The following is a 21,891-nucleotide window of genomic DNA, read 5'->3' as shown; positions in this document are numbered from 1 at the left end:
AGTGTCCTTGTCCACCTCAGAGAGAAGCAAACCTCCTCGTGTCCAGTATCTCCAAGATCTAACGTCCTCAACATCCCGACCTATGAGACATGAAACATGAAAACCAGTTTCTGGAACTTCACTCTAAAAAAAAAACGCATCTTGACGCTGAATTTTCTCGTTTCTGTTTCTGCAGCCATGGGATGTCTTATCCAATCGCAGGAAATGTGAAGACTCACTCCGCGAGGGGTTACAATGTGGAGCACCCCCTGGTGGTGAGCAGCAAAACCACAACACAAACATTTTTAACTGGTAGGGCTGGTCCATGTTTCTTTGTTCCAGTTCAGGAGGTTTTGGAGAGGGACATGAACGGGAACATAAAAGTGAATGTGAACAGGAATGTAATTAAGAGCATAAAAGTTAAAAAGCAGTAACGTAACCAGGAGTGTAAAAGATAACATAAACAAGAATGTAAACAGGAAAGTAAAAATGAACAAAAAGGACTTAGAAGTGAACAAAGATAAAAAATAGGAACATAAAGAGGAACGCAAAAGTCAACATACACAGGAATCTAAACAGGAACATATAAGTTAACGTAAAAGTTGACAAAAGGAAAAGAAAACGTGAACAGGATCATATAAGTTAACGTAAAAGTTAACGAAAGGAAAAGAAAACGTTAACAGGATCATATAAGTTAATGTAAAAGTAAACGAAAGGAAAAGAAAACCTGAACAGGAATATACGTTAACGTAAAAGTAAAGAAAGGAAAAGAAAACGTGAACAGGATCATATAAGTTAATGTAAACTTAAAGAAAGTAGTAGAAAACGTTAAGAGGATCATATAAGTTAACGTAAAATTTAAAGAAAAGAAAAGAAAATGTGAACAGGATCATATAAGTTAACGTAAAATTTAAAGAAAGGCAAAGAAAACGTTAACAGGATCATATAAGTTAACGGAAAAGTTAAAGAAAGGAAAAAAAAACGTTAACAGGAATATACATTAACGTAAAAGTTAAAGAAAGGAAAAGAAAACGTGAACAGGAATATAAGTTAACGTAAAAGTTAATGAAAGGAAAAGAAAACATGAACAGGATCATATAAGGTAACGTAAAAGTTAACGAAAGGAAAAGAAAACCTAAACCGGAATATACGTTAACGTAAAAGTAAACGAAAGTAAAAGAAAACCTGAACAGGAATATACATTAACGTAAAAGTTAACAAAAGGAAAAGAAAACGTGAACAGGATCAAACAAGTTAATGTAAAAGTTAACGAAAGGAAAGGAATACGTGAACAGGATCATATAAGTTAACGTAAAATTGAAGAAAGTAGAAGAAAACATGAACAGGATCATATAAGTTAATGTAAACTTAAAGAAAGTAGAAGAAAACGTTAAGAGGATCATATAAGTTACAGTAAAATTTAAAGAAAAGAAAAGAAAACGTGAACAGGATCATATAAGTTAACGGAAAATTGAAGAAAGTAGAAGAAAACGTGAACAGGATCATATAAGTTAATGTAAAAGTTAAAGAAAGGAAAAGAAAACGTTAACAGTAATATACGTTAACGTAAAAGTTAACGAAAGGAAAAGAAAACCTAAACCGGAATATACGTTAACGTAAAAGTAAACGAAAGGAAAAGAAAACCTGAACAGGAATATACGTTAACGTAAAAGTTAACAAAAGGAAAAGAAAACGTGAACAGGAATATACGTTAACGTAAAAGTTAATGAAAGGAAAGGAAAACATTAACAGGATCATATAAGTTAACGTAAAATTTAATGAAAAGAAAAAACGTGAACAGGATCATATAAGTTCACGTAAAATTTAAAGAAAGGCAAAGAAAACGTGAACAGGATCATATAAGTTAACGTAAAAGTTAACGAAAGGAAAAGAAAATGTGAACAGGATCATATACGTTAACGTAAAATTAAAGAAAGTAGAAGAAAACGTGAACAGGATCAAATAAGTTAATGGAAAAGTTAAAGAAAGGAAAAGAAAACGTTAACAGGATCATATAAGTTAACGTAAAATTTAAAGAAAGGAAAAGAAAACCTGAACAGGAATATACGTTAACGTAAAAGTTAAAGAAAGGAAAAGAAAACCTGAACAGGAATATACATTAACGTAAAAGTTAACGAAAGGAAAAGAATACGTGAACAGGATCATATAGGTTAACGTAAAATTAAAGAAAGTAGAAGAAAACGTGAACAGGATCATATAAGTTAATGTAAAAGTTAAAGAAAGGAAAAGAAAACGTGAACAGGATCATATAAGTTAACGTAAAAGTTAACGAAAGGAAAAGAAAATGTGAACACGATCATATACGTTAACGTAAAATTAAAGAAAGTAGAAGAAAACGTGAACAGGATCAAATAAGTTAATGGAAAAGTTAAAGAAAGGAAAAGAAAACGTTAACAGGATCATATAAGTTAACGTAAAATTTAACGAAAAGAAAAAACGTGAACAGGATCATATAAGTTCACGTAAAATTTAAAGAAAGGCAAAGAAAACGTGAACAGGATCATATAAGTTAACGTAAAAGTTAAAGAAAGGAAAAGAAAACCTGAACAGGAATATACGTTAACGTAAAAGTTAAAGAAAGGAAAAGAAAACCTGAACAGGAATATACATTTACGTAAAAGTTAACGAAAGGAAAAGAATACGTGAACAGGATCATATAGGTTAACGTAAAATTAAAGAAAGTAGAAGAAAACGTGAACAGGATCAAATAAGTTAATGGAAAAGTTAAAGAAAGGAAAAGAAAACGTTAACAGGATCATATAAGTTAACGTAAAAGTTAACGAAAGAAAAAGAAAACCTTAACAGGAATATACGTCAACGTAAAAGTTAAAGAAAGGAAAAGAAAACCTGAATAGGAATATACGTTAACGTAAAAGTTAACGAAAGGAAAAGAATACGTGAACAGGATCATATAGGTTAACGTAAAATTAAAGAAAGTAGAAGAAAACGTGAACAGGATCATATAAGTTAATGTAAAAGTTAAAGAAAGGAAAAGAAAACGTGAACAGGATCATATAAGTTAACGTAAAAGTTGAAGAAAGGAAAAGAAAATTTGAACAGGATCATATACGTTAACGTAAAATTAAAGAAAGTAGAAGAAAACGTGAACAGGATCAAATAAGTTAATGGAAAAGTTAAAGAAAGGAAAAGAAAACGTTAACAGGATCATATAAGTTAACGTAAAATTTAACGAAAAGAAAAAACGTGAACAGGATCATATAAGTTAACGTAAAAGTTAAAGAAAGGAAAAGAAAACCTGAACAGGAATATACGTTACCGTAAAAGTTAAAGAAAGGAAAAGAAAACCTGAACAGGAATATACATTAACGTAAAAGTTAACGAAAGGAAAAGAATACGTGAACAGGATCATATAGGTTAACGTAAAATTAAAGAAAGTAGAAGAAAACGTGAACAGGATCAAATAAGTTAATGGAAAAGTTAAAGAAAGGAAAAGAAAACGTTAACAGGATCATATAAGTTCACGTAAAAGTTAACGAAAGAAAAAGAAAACCTTAACAGGAATATACGTCAACATAAAAGTTAAAGAAAGGAAAAGAAAACCTGAACAGGAATATACATTAACGTAAAAGTTAACGAAAGGAAAAGAATACGTGAACAGGATCATATAGGTTAACGTAAAATTAAAGAAAGTAGAAGAAAACGTGAACAGGATCATATAAGTTAATGGAAAAGTTAAAGAAAGGAAAAGGAAACGTTAACAGGATCATATAAGTTAACATAAAATTAAAGAAAGTAGAAGAAAACGTGAACAGGATCAAATGAGTTAATGTAAAAGCTAAAGAAAGGGAAAGAAAACGTGAACAGGATCATATAAGTTATTGTAAACTTTAAGAAAGTAGAGGAAAACGTTAACAGGATCATATAAGTTAACGTAAAATTTAAAGAAAGGAAAAGAAAACGTGAACAGGAATATACGTCAACGTAAAAGTTAAAAAAAAGAAAAAGAAAACCTGAATATGACTATACGTTAACGTAAAAGTTAACGGAAGGAAAAGAAAACGTTAACAGGATCATATAAGTTAACGTAAAATTTAACGAAAAGAAAAAACGTGAACAGGATCATATAAGTTCACGTAAAATTTAAAGAAAGGCAAAGAAAACGTGAACAGGATCATATAAGTTAATGTAAAAGTAAAGAAAGGAAAAGAAAACCTGAACAGGAATATAAGTTCACGTAAAAGCTAAAGAAAGGAAAAGAAAACGTGAACAGGATCATATAAGTTAATGTAAAAGTTAAAGAAAGGAAAAGAAAACGTGAACAGGATCATATAAGTTAACGTAAAAGTTAACGAAAGGAAAAGAAAATGTGAACAGGATCATATACGTTAACGTAAAATTAAAGAAAGTAGAAGAAAACGTGAACAGGATCAAATAAGTTAATGGAAAAGTTAAAGAAAGGAAAAGGAAACGTTAACAGGATCATATAAGTTAACATAAAATTAAAGAAAGTAGAAGAAAACGTGAACAGGATCAAATGAGTTAATGTAAAAGCTAAAGAAAGGAAAAGAAAACGTGAACAGGATCATATAAGTTATTGTAAACTTTAAGAAAGTAGAGGAAAACGTTAACAGGATCATATAAGTTAACGTAAAATTTAAAGAAAGGAAAAGAAAACGTGAACAGGAATATACGTAAACGTAAAAGTTAAAAAAAAGAAAAAGAAAACCTGAATATGACTATACGTTAACGTAAAAGTTAACGGAAGGAAAAGAAAACGTTAACAGGATCATATAAGTTAACGTAAAATTTAACGAAAAGAAAAAACGTGAACAGGATCATATAAGTTCACGTAAAATTTAAAGAAAGGCAAAGAAAACGTGAACAGGATCATATAAGTTAATGTAAAAGTAAAGAAAGGAAAAGAAAACCTGAACAGGAATATAAGTTCACGTAAAAGCTAAAGAAAGGAAAAGAAAACGTGAACAGGATCATATAAGTTAATGTAAAAGTTAAAGAAAGGAAAAGAAAACGTGAACAGGATCATATAAGTTAACGTAAAAGTTAACGAAAGGAAAAGAAAATGTGAACAGGATCATATACGTTAACGTAAAATTAAAGAAAGTAGAAGAAAACGTGAACAGGATCAAATAAGTTAATAGAAAAGTTAAAGAAAGGAAAAGAAAACGTTAACAGGATCATATAAGTTAACGTAAAATTTAAAGAAAGGAAAAGAAAACCTGAACAGGAATATACGTTAACGTAAAAGTTAAAGAAAGGAAAAGAAAACCTGAACAGGAATATACATTAACGTAAAAGTTAACGAAAGGAAAAGAATAGGTGAACAGGATCATATAGGTTAACGTAAAATTAAAGAAAGTAGAAGAAAACGTGAACAGGATCATATAAGTTAATGTAAAAGTTAAAGAAAGGAAAAGAAAACGTGAACAGGATCATATAAGTTAACGTAAAAGTTAACGAAAGGAAAAGAAAATGTGAACAGGATCATATACGTTAACGTAAAATTAAAGAAAGTAGAAGAAAACGTGAACAGGATCAAATAAGTTAATGGAAAAGTTAAAGAAAGGAAAAGAAAACGTTAACAGGATCATATAAGTTAACGTAAAATTTAACGAAAAGAAAAAACGTGAACAGGATCATATAAGTTCACGTAAAATTTAAAGAAAGGCAAAGAAAACGTGAACAGGATCATATAAGTTAACGTAAAAGTAAAGAAAGGAAAAGAAAACCTGAACAGGAATATAAGTTCACGTAAAAGCTAAAGAAAGGAAAAGAAAACGTGAACAGGATCATATAAGTTAATGTAAAAGTTAAAGAAAGGAAAAGAAAACGTGAACAGGATCATATAAGTTAACGTAAAAGTTAACAAAAGGAAAAGAAAATGTGAACAGGATCATATACGTTAACGTAAAATTAAAGAAAGGAAAAGAAAACCTGAACAGGAATATAAGTTAACGTAAAAGTTAAAGAAAGGAAAAGAAAACCTGAACAGGAATATACATTAACGTAAAAGTTAACGAAAGGAAAAGCATACGTGAACAGGATCATATAGGTTAACGTAAAATTAAAGAAAGTAGAAGAAAACGTGAACAGGATCATATAAGTTCACGTAAAAGTTAACGAAAGAAAAAGAAAACGTGAACAGGATCATATAAGTTAACGTAAAAGTTAACGAAAGGAAAAGAAAATGTGAACAGGATCATATACGTTAACGTAAAATTAAAGAAAGTAGAAGAAAACGTGAACAGGATCAAATAAGTTAATGGAAAAGTTAAAGAAAGGAAAAGAAAACGTTAACAGGATCATATAAGTTAACGTAAAATTTAACGAAAAGAAAAAACGTGAACAGGATCATATAAGTTCACGTAAAATTTAAAGAAAGGCAAAGAAAACGTGAACAGGATCATATAAGTTAACGTAAAAGTTAAAGAAAGGAAAAGAAAACCTGAACAGGAATATACGTTAACTTAAAAGTTAAAGAAAGGAAAAGAAAACCTGAACAGGAATATACATTAACGTAAAAGTTAACGAAAGGAAAAGAATACGTGAACAGGATCATATAGGTTAACGTAAAATTAAAGAAAGTAGAAGAAAACGTGAACAGGATCAAATAAGTTAATGGAAAAGTTAAAGAAAGGAAAAGAAAACGTTAACAGGATCATATAAGTTCACGTAAAAGTTAACGAAAGAAAAAGAAAACCTTAACAGGTATATACGTCAACGTAAACGTTAAAGAAAGGAAAAGAAAACCTGAATAGGAATATACGTTAACGTAAAAGTTAACGAAAAGAAAAGAAAACCTGAACAGGAACATACATTAACGTAAAAGTTAACAAAAGGAAAAGAAAACGTGAACAGGAATATACGTTAACGTAAAAGTTAATGAAAGGAAAGGAAAACATGAACAGGATCATATAAGGTAACGTAAAAGTTAACAAAAGGAAAAGAAAACCTATACCGATATATACGTTAACGTAAAAGTAAACGAAAAGAAAAGAAAACCTGAACAGGATCATATAAGTTAATTTAAACTTAAAGAAAGTAGTAGAAAACGTTAACAGGATCATATAAGTTAACGTAAAATTTAAAGAAAAGAAAAAAAAACGTGAACAGGATCATATAAGTTAACGTAAAATTTAAAGAAAGGCAAAGAAAACGTGAACAGTATCATGTAAGTTAACGTAAGATTTAAAGAAAGGAAAATAAAAAGGGGAACAGGATCATATAAGTTAACGGAAAAGTTCAAGAAAGGAAAGGAAAACGTTAACAGGAATATACGTTAACGTAAAAGTTAAAGAAAGGAAAAGAAAACCTAAACCGGAATATACGTTAACGTAAAAGTAAACGAAAGGAAAAGAAAACCTGAACAGGAATATACATTAACATAAAAGTTAAAAAAACGAAAAGAAAACTTGAAGAGGATCATATAAGTTAATGTAAAAGTTAACGAAAGGAAAAGAATACATGAACAGGATCATATAAGTTAACGTAAAATTAAAGAAAGTAGAAGAAAACGTGAACAGGATCATATAAGTTAATGTAAAAGTTAAAGAAAGGAAAAGAAAACGTTAACAGGAATATACGTTAACGTAAAAGTTAACGAAAGGAAAAGAAAACCTAAACCGGAATATACGTTAACGTAAAAGTAAACGAAAGGAAAAGAAAACCTGAAGAGGAATATACGTTAACGTAAAAGTTAACAAAAGGAAAAGAAAACGTGAACAGGATCATATAAGTTAATGTAAAAGTTAAAGAAAGAAAAAGAAAACCTGAATAGGAATATACGTTAACGTAAAAGTTAACGGAAGGAAAAGAAAACGTGAACAGGATCATATACGTTAACGTAAAAGGTAACGAAAGGAAAAGAAAACGTGAACAGGATCATGTAAGTTAACGTAAAAGTTAACGAAAGGAAAAGAAAACGTAAACCGGATTATACGTTAACGTAAAAGAAAACGAAAGGAAAAGAAAACTTGAACAGGAATATACATTAACGTAAAAGTTAACGAAAGGAAAAGAAAACGTGAACAGGATCATATAAGTTAATGTAAAAGTTAAAGAAAGGAAAAGAATACGTGAACAGGATCATATAAGTTAACGTAAAATTAAAGAAAGTAGAAGAAAACGTGAGCAGGATCAAATAAGTTAATGTAAAAGTTAAAGAAAGGAAAAGAAAACCTAAACCGGAATATACGTTAACGTAAAAGTAAACGAAAGAAAAAGAAAACCTGAACAGGAATATACGTCAACGTAAAAGTTAACGAAAGGAAAAGAAAATGTGAACAGGATCATATTCGTTAACATAAAAGTAAACGAAAGGAAAAGAAAACCTGAACAGGATCATATAAGTTAATGTAAAAGTTAAAAAAAGGAAAAGAATACGTGAACAGGATCATATAAGTTAACATAAAATTAAAGAAAGTAGAAGAAAACGTGAACAGGATCAAATGAGTTAATGTAAAAGCTAAAGAAAGGAAAAGAAAACGTGAACAGGATCATATAAGTTATTGTAAACTTTAAGAAAGTAGAGGAAAACGTTAACAGGATCATATATGTTAACGTAAAATTTAAAGAAAAGAAAAGAATACGTGAACAGGATCATATAAGTTCACATAAAATTTAATGAAAGGAAAAGAAAACGTGAACAGGATCATATAAGTTAACGTAAAAGTTAACGAAAAGAAAAGAAAACCTTAACCGAAATATACGTTAACGTAAAAGTAAACGAAAGGAAAAGAAAACCTGAACAGGAATATACATTAACGTAAAAGTAAACGAAAGGAAAAGAAAACGTGAACAGGATCATATAAGGTCATGCAAAAGTTAACGAAAGGAAAAGAATACGTGAACAGGATCATATAGTTTAACATAAAATTAAAGAAAGTAGAAGAAAACATGAACAGGATCAAATAAGTTAATGTAAAAGTTAACAAAAGGAAAAGAAAACCTAAACCGGAATATACGTTAACGTAAAAGTAAACGAAAGGAAAAGAAAACCTGAACAGGAATATATGTTAACGTAAAATTAAAGAAAGTAGAAGAAAACGTGAAGAGGATCATATAAGTTAATGTAAAAGTTAACGAAAGGAAAATAATACATGAACAGGATCATATAAGTTAACGTAAAATTTAAAGAAAGGCAAAGAAAACGTGAACAGTATCATGTAAGTTAACGTAAGATTTAAAGAAAGGAAAATAAAAAGGGGAACAGGATCATATAAGTTAACGGAAAAGTTCAAGAAAGGAAAGGAAAACGTTAACAGGAATATACGTTAACGTAAAAGTTAAAGAAAGGAAAAGAAAACGTAAACAGGAATATAAGTTAACGTAAAAGTTAATAAAAGGAAAAGAAAACATGAACAGGATCATATAAGTTAACGTAAAAGTTAACGAAAGGAAAAGAAAACCTAAACCGGAATATACGTTAACGTAAAAGTAAACGAAAGGAAAAGAAAACCTGAACAGGAATATATGTTAACGTAAAATTAAAGAAAGTAGAAGAAAACGTGAAGAGGATCATATAAGTTAATGTAAAAGTTAACGAAAGGAAAATAATACATGAACAGGATCATATAAGTTAACGTAAAATTAAAGAAAGTAGAAGAAAACGTGAACAGGATCATATAAGTTAATGTAAAAGTTAAAGAAAGGAAAAGAAAACGTTAACAGGAATATACGTTAACGTAAAAGTTAACGAAAGGAAAAGAAAACCTAAACCGGAATATACGTTAACGTAAAAGTAAACGAAAGGAAAAGAAAACCTGAAGAGGAATATACGTTAACGTAAAAGTTAACAAAAGGAAAAGAAAACGTGAACAGGATCATATAAGTTAATGTAAAAGTTAAAGAAAGAAAAAGAAAACCTGAATAGGAATATACGTCAACGTAAAAGTTAAAAAAAAGAAAAAGAAAACCTGAATATGAATATACGTTAACGTAAAAGTTAACGGAAGGAAAAGAAAACGTGAACAGGATCATATACGTTAACGTAAAAGGTAACGAAAGGAAAAGAAAACGTGAACAGGATCATGTAAGTTAACGTAAAAGTTAACGAAAAGAAAAGAAAACGTAAACCGGATTATACGTTAACGTAAAAGAAAACGAAAGGAAAAGAAAACTTGAACAGGAATATACATTAACGTAAAAGTTAACGAAAGGAAAAGAAAACGTGAACAGGATCATATAAGTTAATGTAAAAGTTAAAGAAAGGAAAAGAATACGTGAACAGGATCATATAAGTTAACGTAAAATTAAAGAAAGTAGAAGAAAACGTGAACAGGATCAAATAAGTTAATGTAAAAGTTAAAGAAAGGAAAAGAAAACCTAAACCGGAATATACGTTAACGTAAAAGTAAACGAAAGAAAAAGAAAACCTGAACAGGAATATACGTCAACGTAAAAGTTAACGAAAGGAAAAGAAAATGTGAACAGGATCATATTCGTTAACATAAAAGTAAACGAAAGGAAAAGAAAACCTGAACAGGATCATATAAGTTAATGTAAAAGTTAAAAAAAGGAAAAGAATATGTGAACAGGATCATATAAGTTAACATAAAATTAAAGAAAGTAGAAGAAAACGTGAACAGGATCAAATGAGTTAATGTAAAAGCTAAAGAAAGGAAAAGAAAACGTGAACAGGATCATATAAGTTATTGTAAACTTTAAGAAAGTAGAGGAAAACGTTAACAGGATCATATATGTTAACGTAAAATTTAAAGAAAAGAAAAGAATACGTGAACAGGATCATATAAGTTCACGTAAAATTTAATGAAAGGAAAAGAAAACGTGAACAGGATCATATAAGTTAACGTAAAAGTTAACGAAAAGAAAAGAAAACCTTAACCGAAATATACGTTAACGTAAAAGTAAACGAAAGGAAAAGAAAACCTGAACAGGAATATACATTAACGTAAAAGTAAACGAAAGGAAAAGAAAACGTGAACAGGATCATATAAGGTCATGTAAAAGTTAACGAAAGGAAAAGAATACGTGAACAGGATCATATAGTTTAACATAAAATTAAAGAAAGTAGAAGAAAACATGAACAGGATCAAATAAGTTAATGTAAAAGTTAACAAAAGGAAAAGAAAACCTAAACCGGAATATACGTTAACGTAAAAGTAAACGAAAGGAAAAGAAAACCTGAACAGGAATATATGTTAACGTAAAATTAAAGAAAGTAGAAGAAAACGTGAAGAGGATCATATAAGTTAATGTAAAAGTTAACGAAAGGAAAATAATACATGAACAGGATCATATAAGTTAACGTAAAATTAAAGAAAGTAGAAGAAAACGTGAACAGGATCATATAAGTTAATGTAAAAGTTAAAGAAAGGAAAAGAAAACGTTAACAGGAATATACGTTAACGTAAAAGTTAACGAAAGGAAAAGAAAACCTAAACCGGAATATACGTTAACGTAAAAGTAAACGAAAGGAAAAGAAAACCTGAACAGGAATATATGTTAACGTAAAATTAAAGAAAGTAGAAGAAAACGTGAACAGGATCAAATAAGTTAATGTAAAAGTTAACGAAAAGAAAAGAAAACCTAAACAGGATCATATAAGTTAATGTAAAAGTTAAACAAAGGAAACGAAAACCTGAACACTAATATACGTTAACGTAAAAGTTAAAGAAAGGAAAAGAAAACCTGAACAGGAATATACGTTAACGTAAAAGTTAACGGAAGGAAAAGAAAACGTGAACAGGATCATATAAGTTCACGTAAAAGTTAAAGAAAGCAAAAGAAAACCTGAACAGGAATATACGTCAACGTAAAAGTTAACGAAAGGAAAAGAAAACGTGAACAAGATCATATAAGTTAACGTAAAAGTTAACGAAAGGAAAAGAATACGTGAAGAGGATCATATAATTTAACGTAAAAGTTAAAGAAAGGAAAAGAAAACATGAACAGGATCATATAAGTTAACGTAAAAGTTGTAGAAAGGCAAAGAATACGTGAACAGGATCATATAAGTTAACGTAAAAGTTAAAGAAAGGAAAAGAAAACGTGAACAGGATCATATAAGTTAATGTAAAAGTTAAAGAAAGGAAAAGAAAACGTGAACAGGAATGTAAACAGGAGCGCAAATGCAAAGGCTAGACATTTGGCGGTTATTACATAACTGCAAGTGTGAATGTGATAACGTGTAATTACTTATGTACAATGCAATCAAGCTGAAGATGTCACTGAAATTAGTGGCAGGACATTCCAGCAGATGTGCAGCATTTTTTCCACTCTGATAAAGTATAAAAGAAATCCATAGAAAATGTATTTTTGAAGTGATGAAAATTGCTGAGAGAGAGGAATAATTTCTTGAATAATAAAATGTGGAATGAGGTGATAATTTGCATTGTGCAGACATATCCGGTGAAATGTTACTTGTTGTTTTTGAACCGACAACATCCAGTGCGAAGGCCCGTTCTCATAACCACGAGGCCACCATCCTGCCCACATGTACATGTGTGGAAAAAGGCTAAACTTTTCTGTTGAAAGGGGGATGTTCAAGGTACTTGTAGGACTACTGAAGAGTTTTGCTATCGGCATAAAAAGCCTTTTTAGAACTTCCACATGCCTGTAATCAGCAGGATTGCTCAAAGGGAAAGGTTGAACTAAACTGCTCTGAAGAAGCTCAAGAAAGTTATAAATAGTGCAAAAGCACATATATCAGAATAAGCTGGAGAGTTTATTCTGAATGAGTGAAGTGGCACAACAGATGTAGAAGCTTGAAACCAGTTTTTTGAGCGTAAGGGTAACCATTAAGAGTAGGGTTGCCACCTTTCAGAAATTAAAAGAAGGGACGCCCACCACAACAACGCAGGCAGGTGGGGCGCCCACAGCAGTGGTTGTGCTGGTGTAGCCTAACGAAGCCTAAAGGAGTGATTAAGTAAACAATTGATCAAACTTAAAGATGGAAACGCTTAATTAGCAATGTTGTACAACATCGTTGGATATAAAGTTTTGCTCATTAGGCAACATGAAGCTGTGATTACATAGATCTCCACTAACATATGAGAACATCTTTTATATAATAAAGCGCCATGTGGACAAAACTTAGCTATTGTGTGATTAATTAACCTAAAAAGATTTGTGTGTGTAGAGGGTTGAACTTGACTTCACCTGCATGCAGTAAGAGGGGAGGGGTGGGATGAATTCACATCATTTATACTGTGGTACTCTCTTATTGATTATGTTGATTTGATTGATTAATTTCATAAAAGTTTAACAGCGGTTCATTCATTCTCTAAACCTCTTAATCCAATTCAGGGTGGCGGGGAAGCTGGAGCCTATCCCAGCTGGCTTTGGTTGACAGGCAGGGTACACCCTGGACAGCTCACCAGTCCATCGCACACAGAGACAAACAACAACTCACGCTCTCACCTACGGGCAATTTAGAGTAATCAGTTAACCTAACATCATGTCTTTGGACGGTGGGAGGAAGCCGGAGTACCCAGAGAGAACCCACGCATACACAGGGAGAACATGCAAACTACACACAGAAAGACCACTGACCAAACCTCCCCAGCCAAGGATCGAACCAGTGACCTTCTTGCTGTGCCACAGTGCTAACCACTATTCCACCGTGTTATAACTGTTAATGTAGGAACTGCTTCATCTTCATCTTCAGTTGTGGGGGCAGCAGCCTAAGCAGGGAAGCCCAGACTTCCCTCTCCCCAGCCACATTTACCAACTCTGCGGGGGGATCCCGAGGCGTTCCCAGGCCAGCCGAGAGATATAATCCCTCCAGCGTGTCCTGGGTCTTCCCCGGGGTCTCCTCCCAGAGGGACGTGCCTGGAACACCTCACCAGGGAGGTCCAGGAGGCATCCTGACCAGATGCCCGAGCCACCTCAACTGGTTCCTCTCGATGCGGAGGAGCAGCGGCTCTACTCTGATCTCCTCCCGGATGACCGAGCTCCTCACCCTATCTCTAAGGGAGAGCCCGGCCACCCTGCGGAGGAAACTCATTTCAGCCACCTGTATACGAGATCTCCTTCTTTCGGTCACGACCCACAGCTCATGACCATAGGTGAGGGTAGGAACGTAGATCGACTGGTAAATGGAGAGCTTCGCCTTCTGGCTCAGCTCCTTCTTCACCACGACAGACCGGCGCAGAGTCCGCATTACTGCAGACGCCGCACCGATCCGTCTGTCGATCTCGCGCTCCATCCTTCCCTCACTCGTGAACAAGACCCCGAGATATTTAAACTCCTCCACTTGAGGCAGGACCCGACTACCGACCCGGAGAGGACAATCCACCCTATTCCGGCTGAGGACCATGGTCTCAGATTTGGAGGTGCTGATTCTCATCCCAGCCGCTTCACACTCGGCCGCGAATCGCTCAAGCGAGAGCTGGCGATCACGACCAGATGAAGCCAACAGGACCACGTCATCCGCAAAAAGCAGGGACCCAATCCTGAGGCCACCAAGTCGGATCCCCTCAACACCTCGGCTGCGCCTAGAAATTCTGTCCAAATAAGTTATGAACAGAATCGGTGATAAAGGGCAGCCTTGGCGGAGTCCAACCCTCACCGGAAAGGAATCCGACTTACTACCGGCAATGCGGACCAAGCTCTGACACCTGTCGTACAGGGACCGGACAGCTCGTACAAGGGAGTCCGGTACCCCAGACTCCTGGAGTACCCCCCACAGGAGCCCCCGGGGGACACGGTCGAACGCCTTCTCCAGGTCCACAAAGCACATGTAGACTGGTCGGGTAAACTCCCATGCCCCCTCCAGGACCCCAGAGAGGGTATAGAGCTGGTCCACTGTTCCGCGACCAGGACGAAAACCACACTGCTCCTCCTCAATCCGGGATTCGACTATCCGGCGGACCCTCCTCTCCAGGACCCCTGAATAGACCTTACCAGGGAGGCTGAGGAGTGTGATTCCTCTGTAATTGGAACACACCCTCCGGTCCCCCTTCTTAAAAAGGGGGACCACCACCCCAGTCTGCCAATCCAGCGGTACTGCCCCCGATGTCCACGCGATGCTGCAGAGGCGTGTCAGCCAGGACAGCCCCACAGCATCCAGAGCCTTAAGGAACTCCGGGCGGATCTCATCCACCCCCGGGGCCTTGCCGCCAAGGAGCTTTTTGACCACCTCAGCGACTTCAGCCCCAGAGATAGGAGAGTCCACCCCTGAGTCCCCCAGCTCTGCTCCCTCATGGGAAGCCGTGTTGGTAGGATTGAGGAGGTCTTCGAAGTATTCCCTCCACCGACCCACAACGTCCCGAGTTGAGGTCAGCAGCTCCCCACCTCCACTGTACACAGTATTGATGGAGCACTGCTTCCCCCTCCTGAGCCGCCGGATGGTGGACCAGAATCTCCTCAAAGCCGTCCAGAAGTCTTTCTCCATGGCCTCACCATACTCTTCCCATGCCCGAATTTTTGCCTCGGCGACAGCCGAAGCCGCATGCCGCTTAGCCTGTCGGTACCCATCAGCTGCCTCCAGAGTCCCACAGGCCAAGAAGGCCCGAAAGGACTCCTTCTTCAGCTTGACGGCATCCCTCACTGCTGGTGTCCACCAACGAGTCCTGGGATTACCGCCACGACAGGCACCAACGACCTTACAGCCACAGCTCCGGCCGGCCGCCTCAGCAATAGAGGCACAGAACACAGCCCATTTGGACTCAATGTCCCCCGCCTCACTCGGGACATGGTTGAAGCTCTGCTGAAGGTGGGAATTGAAGCTCGCTCTGACAGGGGACTCAGCCAGACGTTCCCAGCAGACCCTCACAACACGTTTGGGCCTGCCAGATCTGACTGGCTTCCTCCCCCACCATCTGAGCCAACTCACCACCAGGTGGTGATCAGTTGAAGCTCCGCCCCCCTCTTCACCCGAGTGTCCAAGGCATGTGGCCGCAGGTCCGACGATACGACTACAAAATCCATCATCAAACTGCAGCCCAGGGAGTCCTGATGCCAGGTGTACATATGGACACTCTTATGTTGGAACATGGTGTTCGTTATGGACAATCCATGACGAGCACAGAAGTCCAATAACAAAACACCATTTGGGTTCAGAGGGGGGGGACCATGCCTCCCAATCACTCCCCTCCAGGTCTCACTGTCATTGCCCACGTGAGCATTGAAGTCCCCCAGCAGAACAATGGAGTCCCCAGAAGGAGCACCCTCCAGCACTCCCTCCAAGGACCCCAGAAAGGGTGGGTACTCTGAACTGCTGTTCGGTGCATAAGCACAGACAACAGTCAGGACCCGTCCCCCCACCCGGAGGCGGAGGGAAACTACCCTTTCATCCACCGGGGTAAACCCCAACGTGCAGGCACCAAGCTGGGGGCTGATGAGAATGCCCACACCTGCTCGGCGCCTCTCACCATGAGCAACTCCAGAGTGGAAGAAGGTCCAGCCCCTCTCGAGGGTTCTGGTTCCAGAGCCCAAGCCATGCGTCGAGGTGAGTCCAACTATATCTAGCCGGAACCGCTCAACCTCGCGCACAAGCTCAGGCTCCTTCCCCACCAGAGAGGTGACGTTCCACGTCCCTAGAGCCAGCTTCTGCAGCCGGGGATCGGACCGCCAGTGTCCCCGCCCCTTGCTGTCGCCCAGCTCACATTGCACCCGACCCCTACGGCTCCTCCCGCAGATGGTGAGCCCACGGGAGATGGGGCCCCATGGGCGAAGGCCCGGCCACCAGACGCTCGCTCTCGTACCCCGCCTCCAGGCCTGGCTCCAGAGGGGGGTCCCGGTAACCCGCGTCCGGGCAAGGAAACATTTCTGCCCGAGTTTGTATACATCATAGGGGTCTTGTGAGCTGTACTTAGTCTGGTCCCTCCCCTAGACACCTGTTTGCCATGGGTGACCCTACCAGGGGCATAAAACCCCTGACAACATAGCTGCTAGGATCATCGGGACACACAAACCCCTCCACCACGATAAGGTGACGGCTCAGGGAGGGGTGTAGGAACTGCGTATATTTTAAAAATGAACATTTAAATATTTATTTCTGTGTATTTACAAACTTTTCATCCATTGAAAATACATTTTTAATGAGCATATATGTTCTTTTTATTGGCTAATACAGCATATAAATAACTGATCCTGCTCTCCTGATGCAGTTGGATATCAGACAGTCCACCGACTGAACAGTCACTGTTCTACAGTCTGACTTATAAACATCTTCACTGACGCTGCAGCCGCTCCTCTTCACGTCTGTTTCACTTTTTATTTAGAGAACCAGGTAGGCTACAGTAGACATGTTTAAAGGCACGGGTCTTCTGAGGAGCGTGCATGAGTCATGTCTGTCTCCAGGGAACCATGACTGTCCAACTGGTGCAGAGCAGACGACGATAGACCTGCAGGTTCTGCCTGAAAAGAACATTTTTGCTGACAGTTGTATTTTCTGTGTTTTATTTAGTTCATTATTTTTAGATTGAGTGTTGATGTGACCGACATGTGTAGGCTGCTGGAACGTTAAACTAAGTGTTGAAGTTCTCCTTGAAGAGCTGAGTCTTCAGCTGGGTCTTAAAAGTAGACAGGGACTCTGCAGAGCGGACAGAATTTGGCAGATCATTCCACCGTCGTGGAACAACAGAGGAAAAGAGTCTGGCTGGTGATTTAGTCCCACGTTGTGGTGGTAACACGAGGCGTCTTTCACTGGTGGAACGTAGCTGTGGAGAGGGAGTGTAGGTCTGGATTAGGGAGTGAAGGTAGACGGGAGACGTTTCAGTTATTGCTTTGTAAACCAGAAGCAAAGCTTGAAATGTGATGCGTGCTGCGACCGAAAGCCAGTGAAGAGCGATTAGCAGCGGAGTGACATGAACCAGTTTGGACTGGTTGAAAACCAGACGCGTTGCAGCGTTCTGGATCATCTGCAGAGGTTTAACCAGCATGCAGGCAGACCTGCCAGTAGGGAACTGCAGTAATCAATGTGTGAGATGACCAGAACCTGAACCAGAAGCTGAGTCGTGTGTTTTGTCAGGTACGTCTGATTCTCTTGATGTTGTAGAGAGCATATCAGCAGGTACGGGCAACCGAGGCAACATGGACCTTAAAGGTCAGCTGGTTATCCACCATGACCCCAAGATTCCAGGCAGCAGACGTAAAAACAAGTGTGATAAAGTGGGCAGACAATGAGCTCTGTCTTGGACAGATTGAGCTGAAGGTGGCGAGCCTTTATCCATGCCATAAAAGTTAAAGTAAATAAACAGTAATGTAAACAGGAACAAAAAATTTAAACAGCAACATAAACAGGAACGTAAACAGGAATGTAAAAGATAACATGAACAAAGACTTAAACAGGAACATGAAAGTTAACAAACAGGAGTGTACATGTAAATAGGAACAGAAAGGATAATATGAACAAGTCCTTAAACAGGAGCATAAAAATCACATAAACAAGAACGTAAACAGGAACATTATAGTTATAGTTATAGTATAAAAGTTAACAAATATAGTCTTGAACATAAAAGCTACCGTGAACAGGAATGTAAAAGTTTATGTAAACAGGAATGTAAAAGATAACATGAACAGGAATGTAAATAGAAACGTAAAAGCTAACATAAACAGGAACATAAAAGCAGTAATGTAAACAGGACTATGAAGGTGAACGTATACAAGAACATAAACAGGAAAATAAACAAACGTAAAAGTTAACGTAAACAGAAACATGAACTGGAATGTAACTGTTAACGTAAACAGGAACGTAAAAGCTGACCTAAAAAAGTAACGTAAATAGTTCAGTTCAGTTGCCATTTGCAGTATTATAACCATACCAAAAAGCAGTCTTAAGAGCACATTAGACAAACATACAACACGGGTAAAGACATCCTAGAAAGAGACGGGACAGAGACAGGACGGAGACATGATAGCGACAGGACAGACAGGATAGAGACAGGACAAATATAGGACTGAATCAGGATAGAAGGGACAGAGACAAGATAGAGAAAGGACAGACATGGAACGCAATCACGATAGACAGGACAGAGACAGGATACAGACCAGACCGACAGGACAGAGATAGAACAGAATAAGGATAGAAGGCAGAGATAAGATAAAGACAGGAGTGAGACAGGACGGAGACAGGACAGACAGGATAGACAGGATAGAGACATGATAGAATCAGGATAAAGACCAGACAGGGATACAACAGACAGGATAGAAACAGGACAGAGACAGGATAAGGACAGGGTAGTAGAAAAGACAAAGACAGGACAGAGACAGGATAAAGGGCAGAGATAGGATAGAGACAGGACAGAGACGTGACAGACAGACAGGAGAAGCACCTGACAGAGACAGAATCGTAGACAGGACAGAATCAGGGCAAAGAAAGGATAGAAACAGAACAGACAGGATAGAACCAGGACAGAGACAAGACAGAGATAGGACAGAATAAGGATAGAGGGCAGAGATAAGATAGACAGGAAATAGATAGGACAGAGACAGGATATAACCAGAACAAAGACAAGACAGTGATCGGAAAGAGACAGGATAGAGACATGATAGAATCATCATGTTAGACAGGAAAGAGATACAACAGACAGAAAAGAGACAGGATAAAAACAGGATTCAGACAGGACAGCGACAGGAGAGAGAGAGGAAAAAGATAAGACAGAGACAGGACAGAGATGGGTACCAGACAGACAGGAAAAAGACAGGATAGAGATAGGACAGAATAAGGATAGACGGCAGAGATAGGTTAGAGAAAGGAAAGAGATAGGACAGAGACAGAAAAGAATCATGACAGAGAAATGGAATCAGGAATCAGGATAGCGACAAGTCAGAGATGGGAAAGAGATAGGACAGAGACAGGATAGAAACACGACAAGCACGTGATAGAATCAGGATAAAGACAGGACAGAGATAGGACAAGACAGGATAGAGGGGCAGAGATATGACAGATACAGGACAGAGAGATGTTACAGACAGGACAGAGACTGGATAGAGAGCAGAGACAGGACAAAGATAGCACAGGTTTAGGATAGAGGGCAGAGATAGAGACAGTACAGAGATAAGATAGAGACAGGACAGGGACAGAATAGTAGACCAGACAGAGACAGGCCAGAATCATAACAGAAAGAATAGAAACAGGACAGACAGGATAGAATCGGGATAGAGAATCGGAATAGAGAAAGGATAGAGACAGAGAAAAAACACAAGACAGAGACAGGTCAGAGACCAGATGGACAGGAAAGAGACAGGACAGAGACAGGGTATAAACATGATAGAATCTGGATAAAGATAGGACATTGATAGGACTGACAGTATAGAGAAAGGACAGAGACAGGATGGAGACATGACAGAGACAGTATAGAGATAGGACAGAATCAGCATAGAGGTCAGGGATAGTATAGAGACAAAACAGACATGTGATAGAATCAGCATAGAGACAGGACAGATACACGACAGACAGGATCGAGACAGGATAAAGACAAGCTAGAGACAGGAGCAACACGTGATAGAATCAGGATAGGGACAGAACAGAGACAGGAGAGACGCGTGATAAAAAGAGGATAGAATCAGGACAGAAACAGGCCTGAGACATGACAGAGACAGGATAGAATCAGGACAGAGACAGGATGGAATCAGGACAGAGACAGGATAGAATCAGGACAGAGACCGGCCTGAGACATGACAGAGACAGGATAGAATCAGGACAGAGACAGGATAGAATCAGGACAGAGACAGGATAGAATCAGGACAGAGACAGGATAGAATCAGGACAGAGACAGGATAGAATCAGGACAGAGACGGGATGGAATCAGGACAGAGACGGGATAGAATCAGGACAGAGACGGGATAGAATCAGGACAGAGACGGGATGGAATCAGGACAGAGACGGGATAGAATCAGGACAGAGACGGGATAGAATCAGGACAGAGACGGGATAGAATCAGGACAGAGACGGGATAGAATCAGGACAGAGACATGAAAGAGACAGGATAGAATCAGGACAGAGACAGGACAGAATCAGGACAGAGACAGGATAGAATCAGGACAGAGACAAAACAGAGACAGGATAGAATCAGGACAGAGACAGGATAGGGACAGGATAGAATCAGGACAGAGACAGGATAGAATCAGGACAGAGACAAAACAGAGACAAGACAGAGACAGGATAGAATCAGGACAGAGACGGGATAGAGACAGGATAGAATCAGGACAGAGACAAGACAGAGACAGGATAGAATCAGGACAGAGACAGGACAGAGACAAGACAGAGACAGGATAGAATCAGGACAGAGACAGGATAGAATCAGGACAGAGACAGGATAGAATCAGGACAGAGACAAAACAGAGACAGGATAGAATAAGGACAGAGACAGGATAGGGACAGGATAGAATCAGGACAGAGACAAAACAGAGACAGGATAGAATCAGGACAGAGACAGGACAGAGACAAGACAGCGACAGGATAGAATCAGGACAGAGACAAGACAGAGACAGGATGGAATCAGGACAGAGACAAGACAGAGACAGGATAGAATCAGGACAGAGACAGGATAGAATCAGGACAGAGACAGGATAGAATCAGGACAGAGACGGGATAGAATCAGGATGGAATCAGGACAGAGACAGGATAGAATCAGGACAGAGACAGGATAGAATCAGGATAGAATCAGGACAGACAGGATAGAATCAGGACAGAGACAGGATAGAATCAGGACAGAGACAGGATAGAATCAGGACAGAGACGGGATAGAATCAGGACAGAGACGGGATAGAATCAGGACAGAGACAGGATAGAATCAGGATAGAATCAGGACAGAGACAGGATAGAATCAGTATTGAATCAGGACAGAGACAGGATAGAATCAGGACAGAGACAGGATAGAATCAGGACAGAGACGGGATAGAATCAGGACAGAGACAGGATAGAATCAGGATAGAATTAGGACAGAGACGGGATAGAATCAGGACAGAGACGGGATAGAATCAGGACAGAGACAGGATAGAATC

At 37.8% G+C, this 21,891-nt stretch overlaps 1 protein-coding gene across 3 annotated transcripts in view; it reads left to right on the top strand.

Annotated features, from left to right (window-relative positions):
- Positions 1-21,891, top strand: part of adhfe1 (alcohol dehydrogenase iron containing 1) — a 55,581-nt gene that overhangs the window by 12,598 nt on the left and 21,092 nt on the right. For all 3 annotated transcript variants that reach the window (XM_079243095.1, XM_079243094.1, XM_079243096.1), the window contains one exon: positions 176-254. In XM_079243095.1, the coding sequence (XP_079099221.1) occupies positions 176-254 (79 nt within the window). The remainder of the gene's footprint in view (positions 1-175; positions 255-21,891) is intronic.

The sequence above is a fragment of the Telmatherina bonti genome, assembly GCF_933228915.1.
Source record: "Telmatherina bonti genome assembly, chromosome: 7".
NCBI classification, from domain to species: domain Eukaryota; kingdom Metazoa; phylum Chordata; class Actinopteri; order Atheriniformes; family Telmatherinidae; genus Telmatherina; species Telmatherina bonti.
The sequence above is the reverse complement of the archived record's forward strand: the minus strand, read 5'-3'. Positions and strand labels throughout refer to the sequence as shown.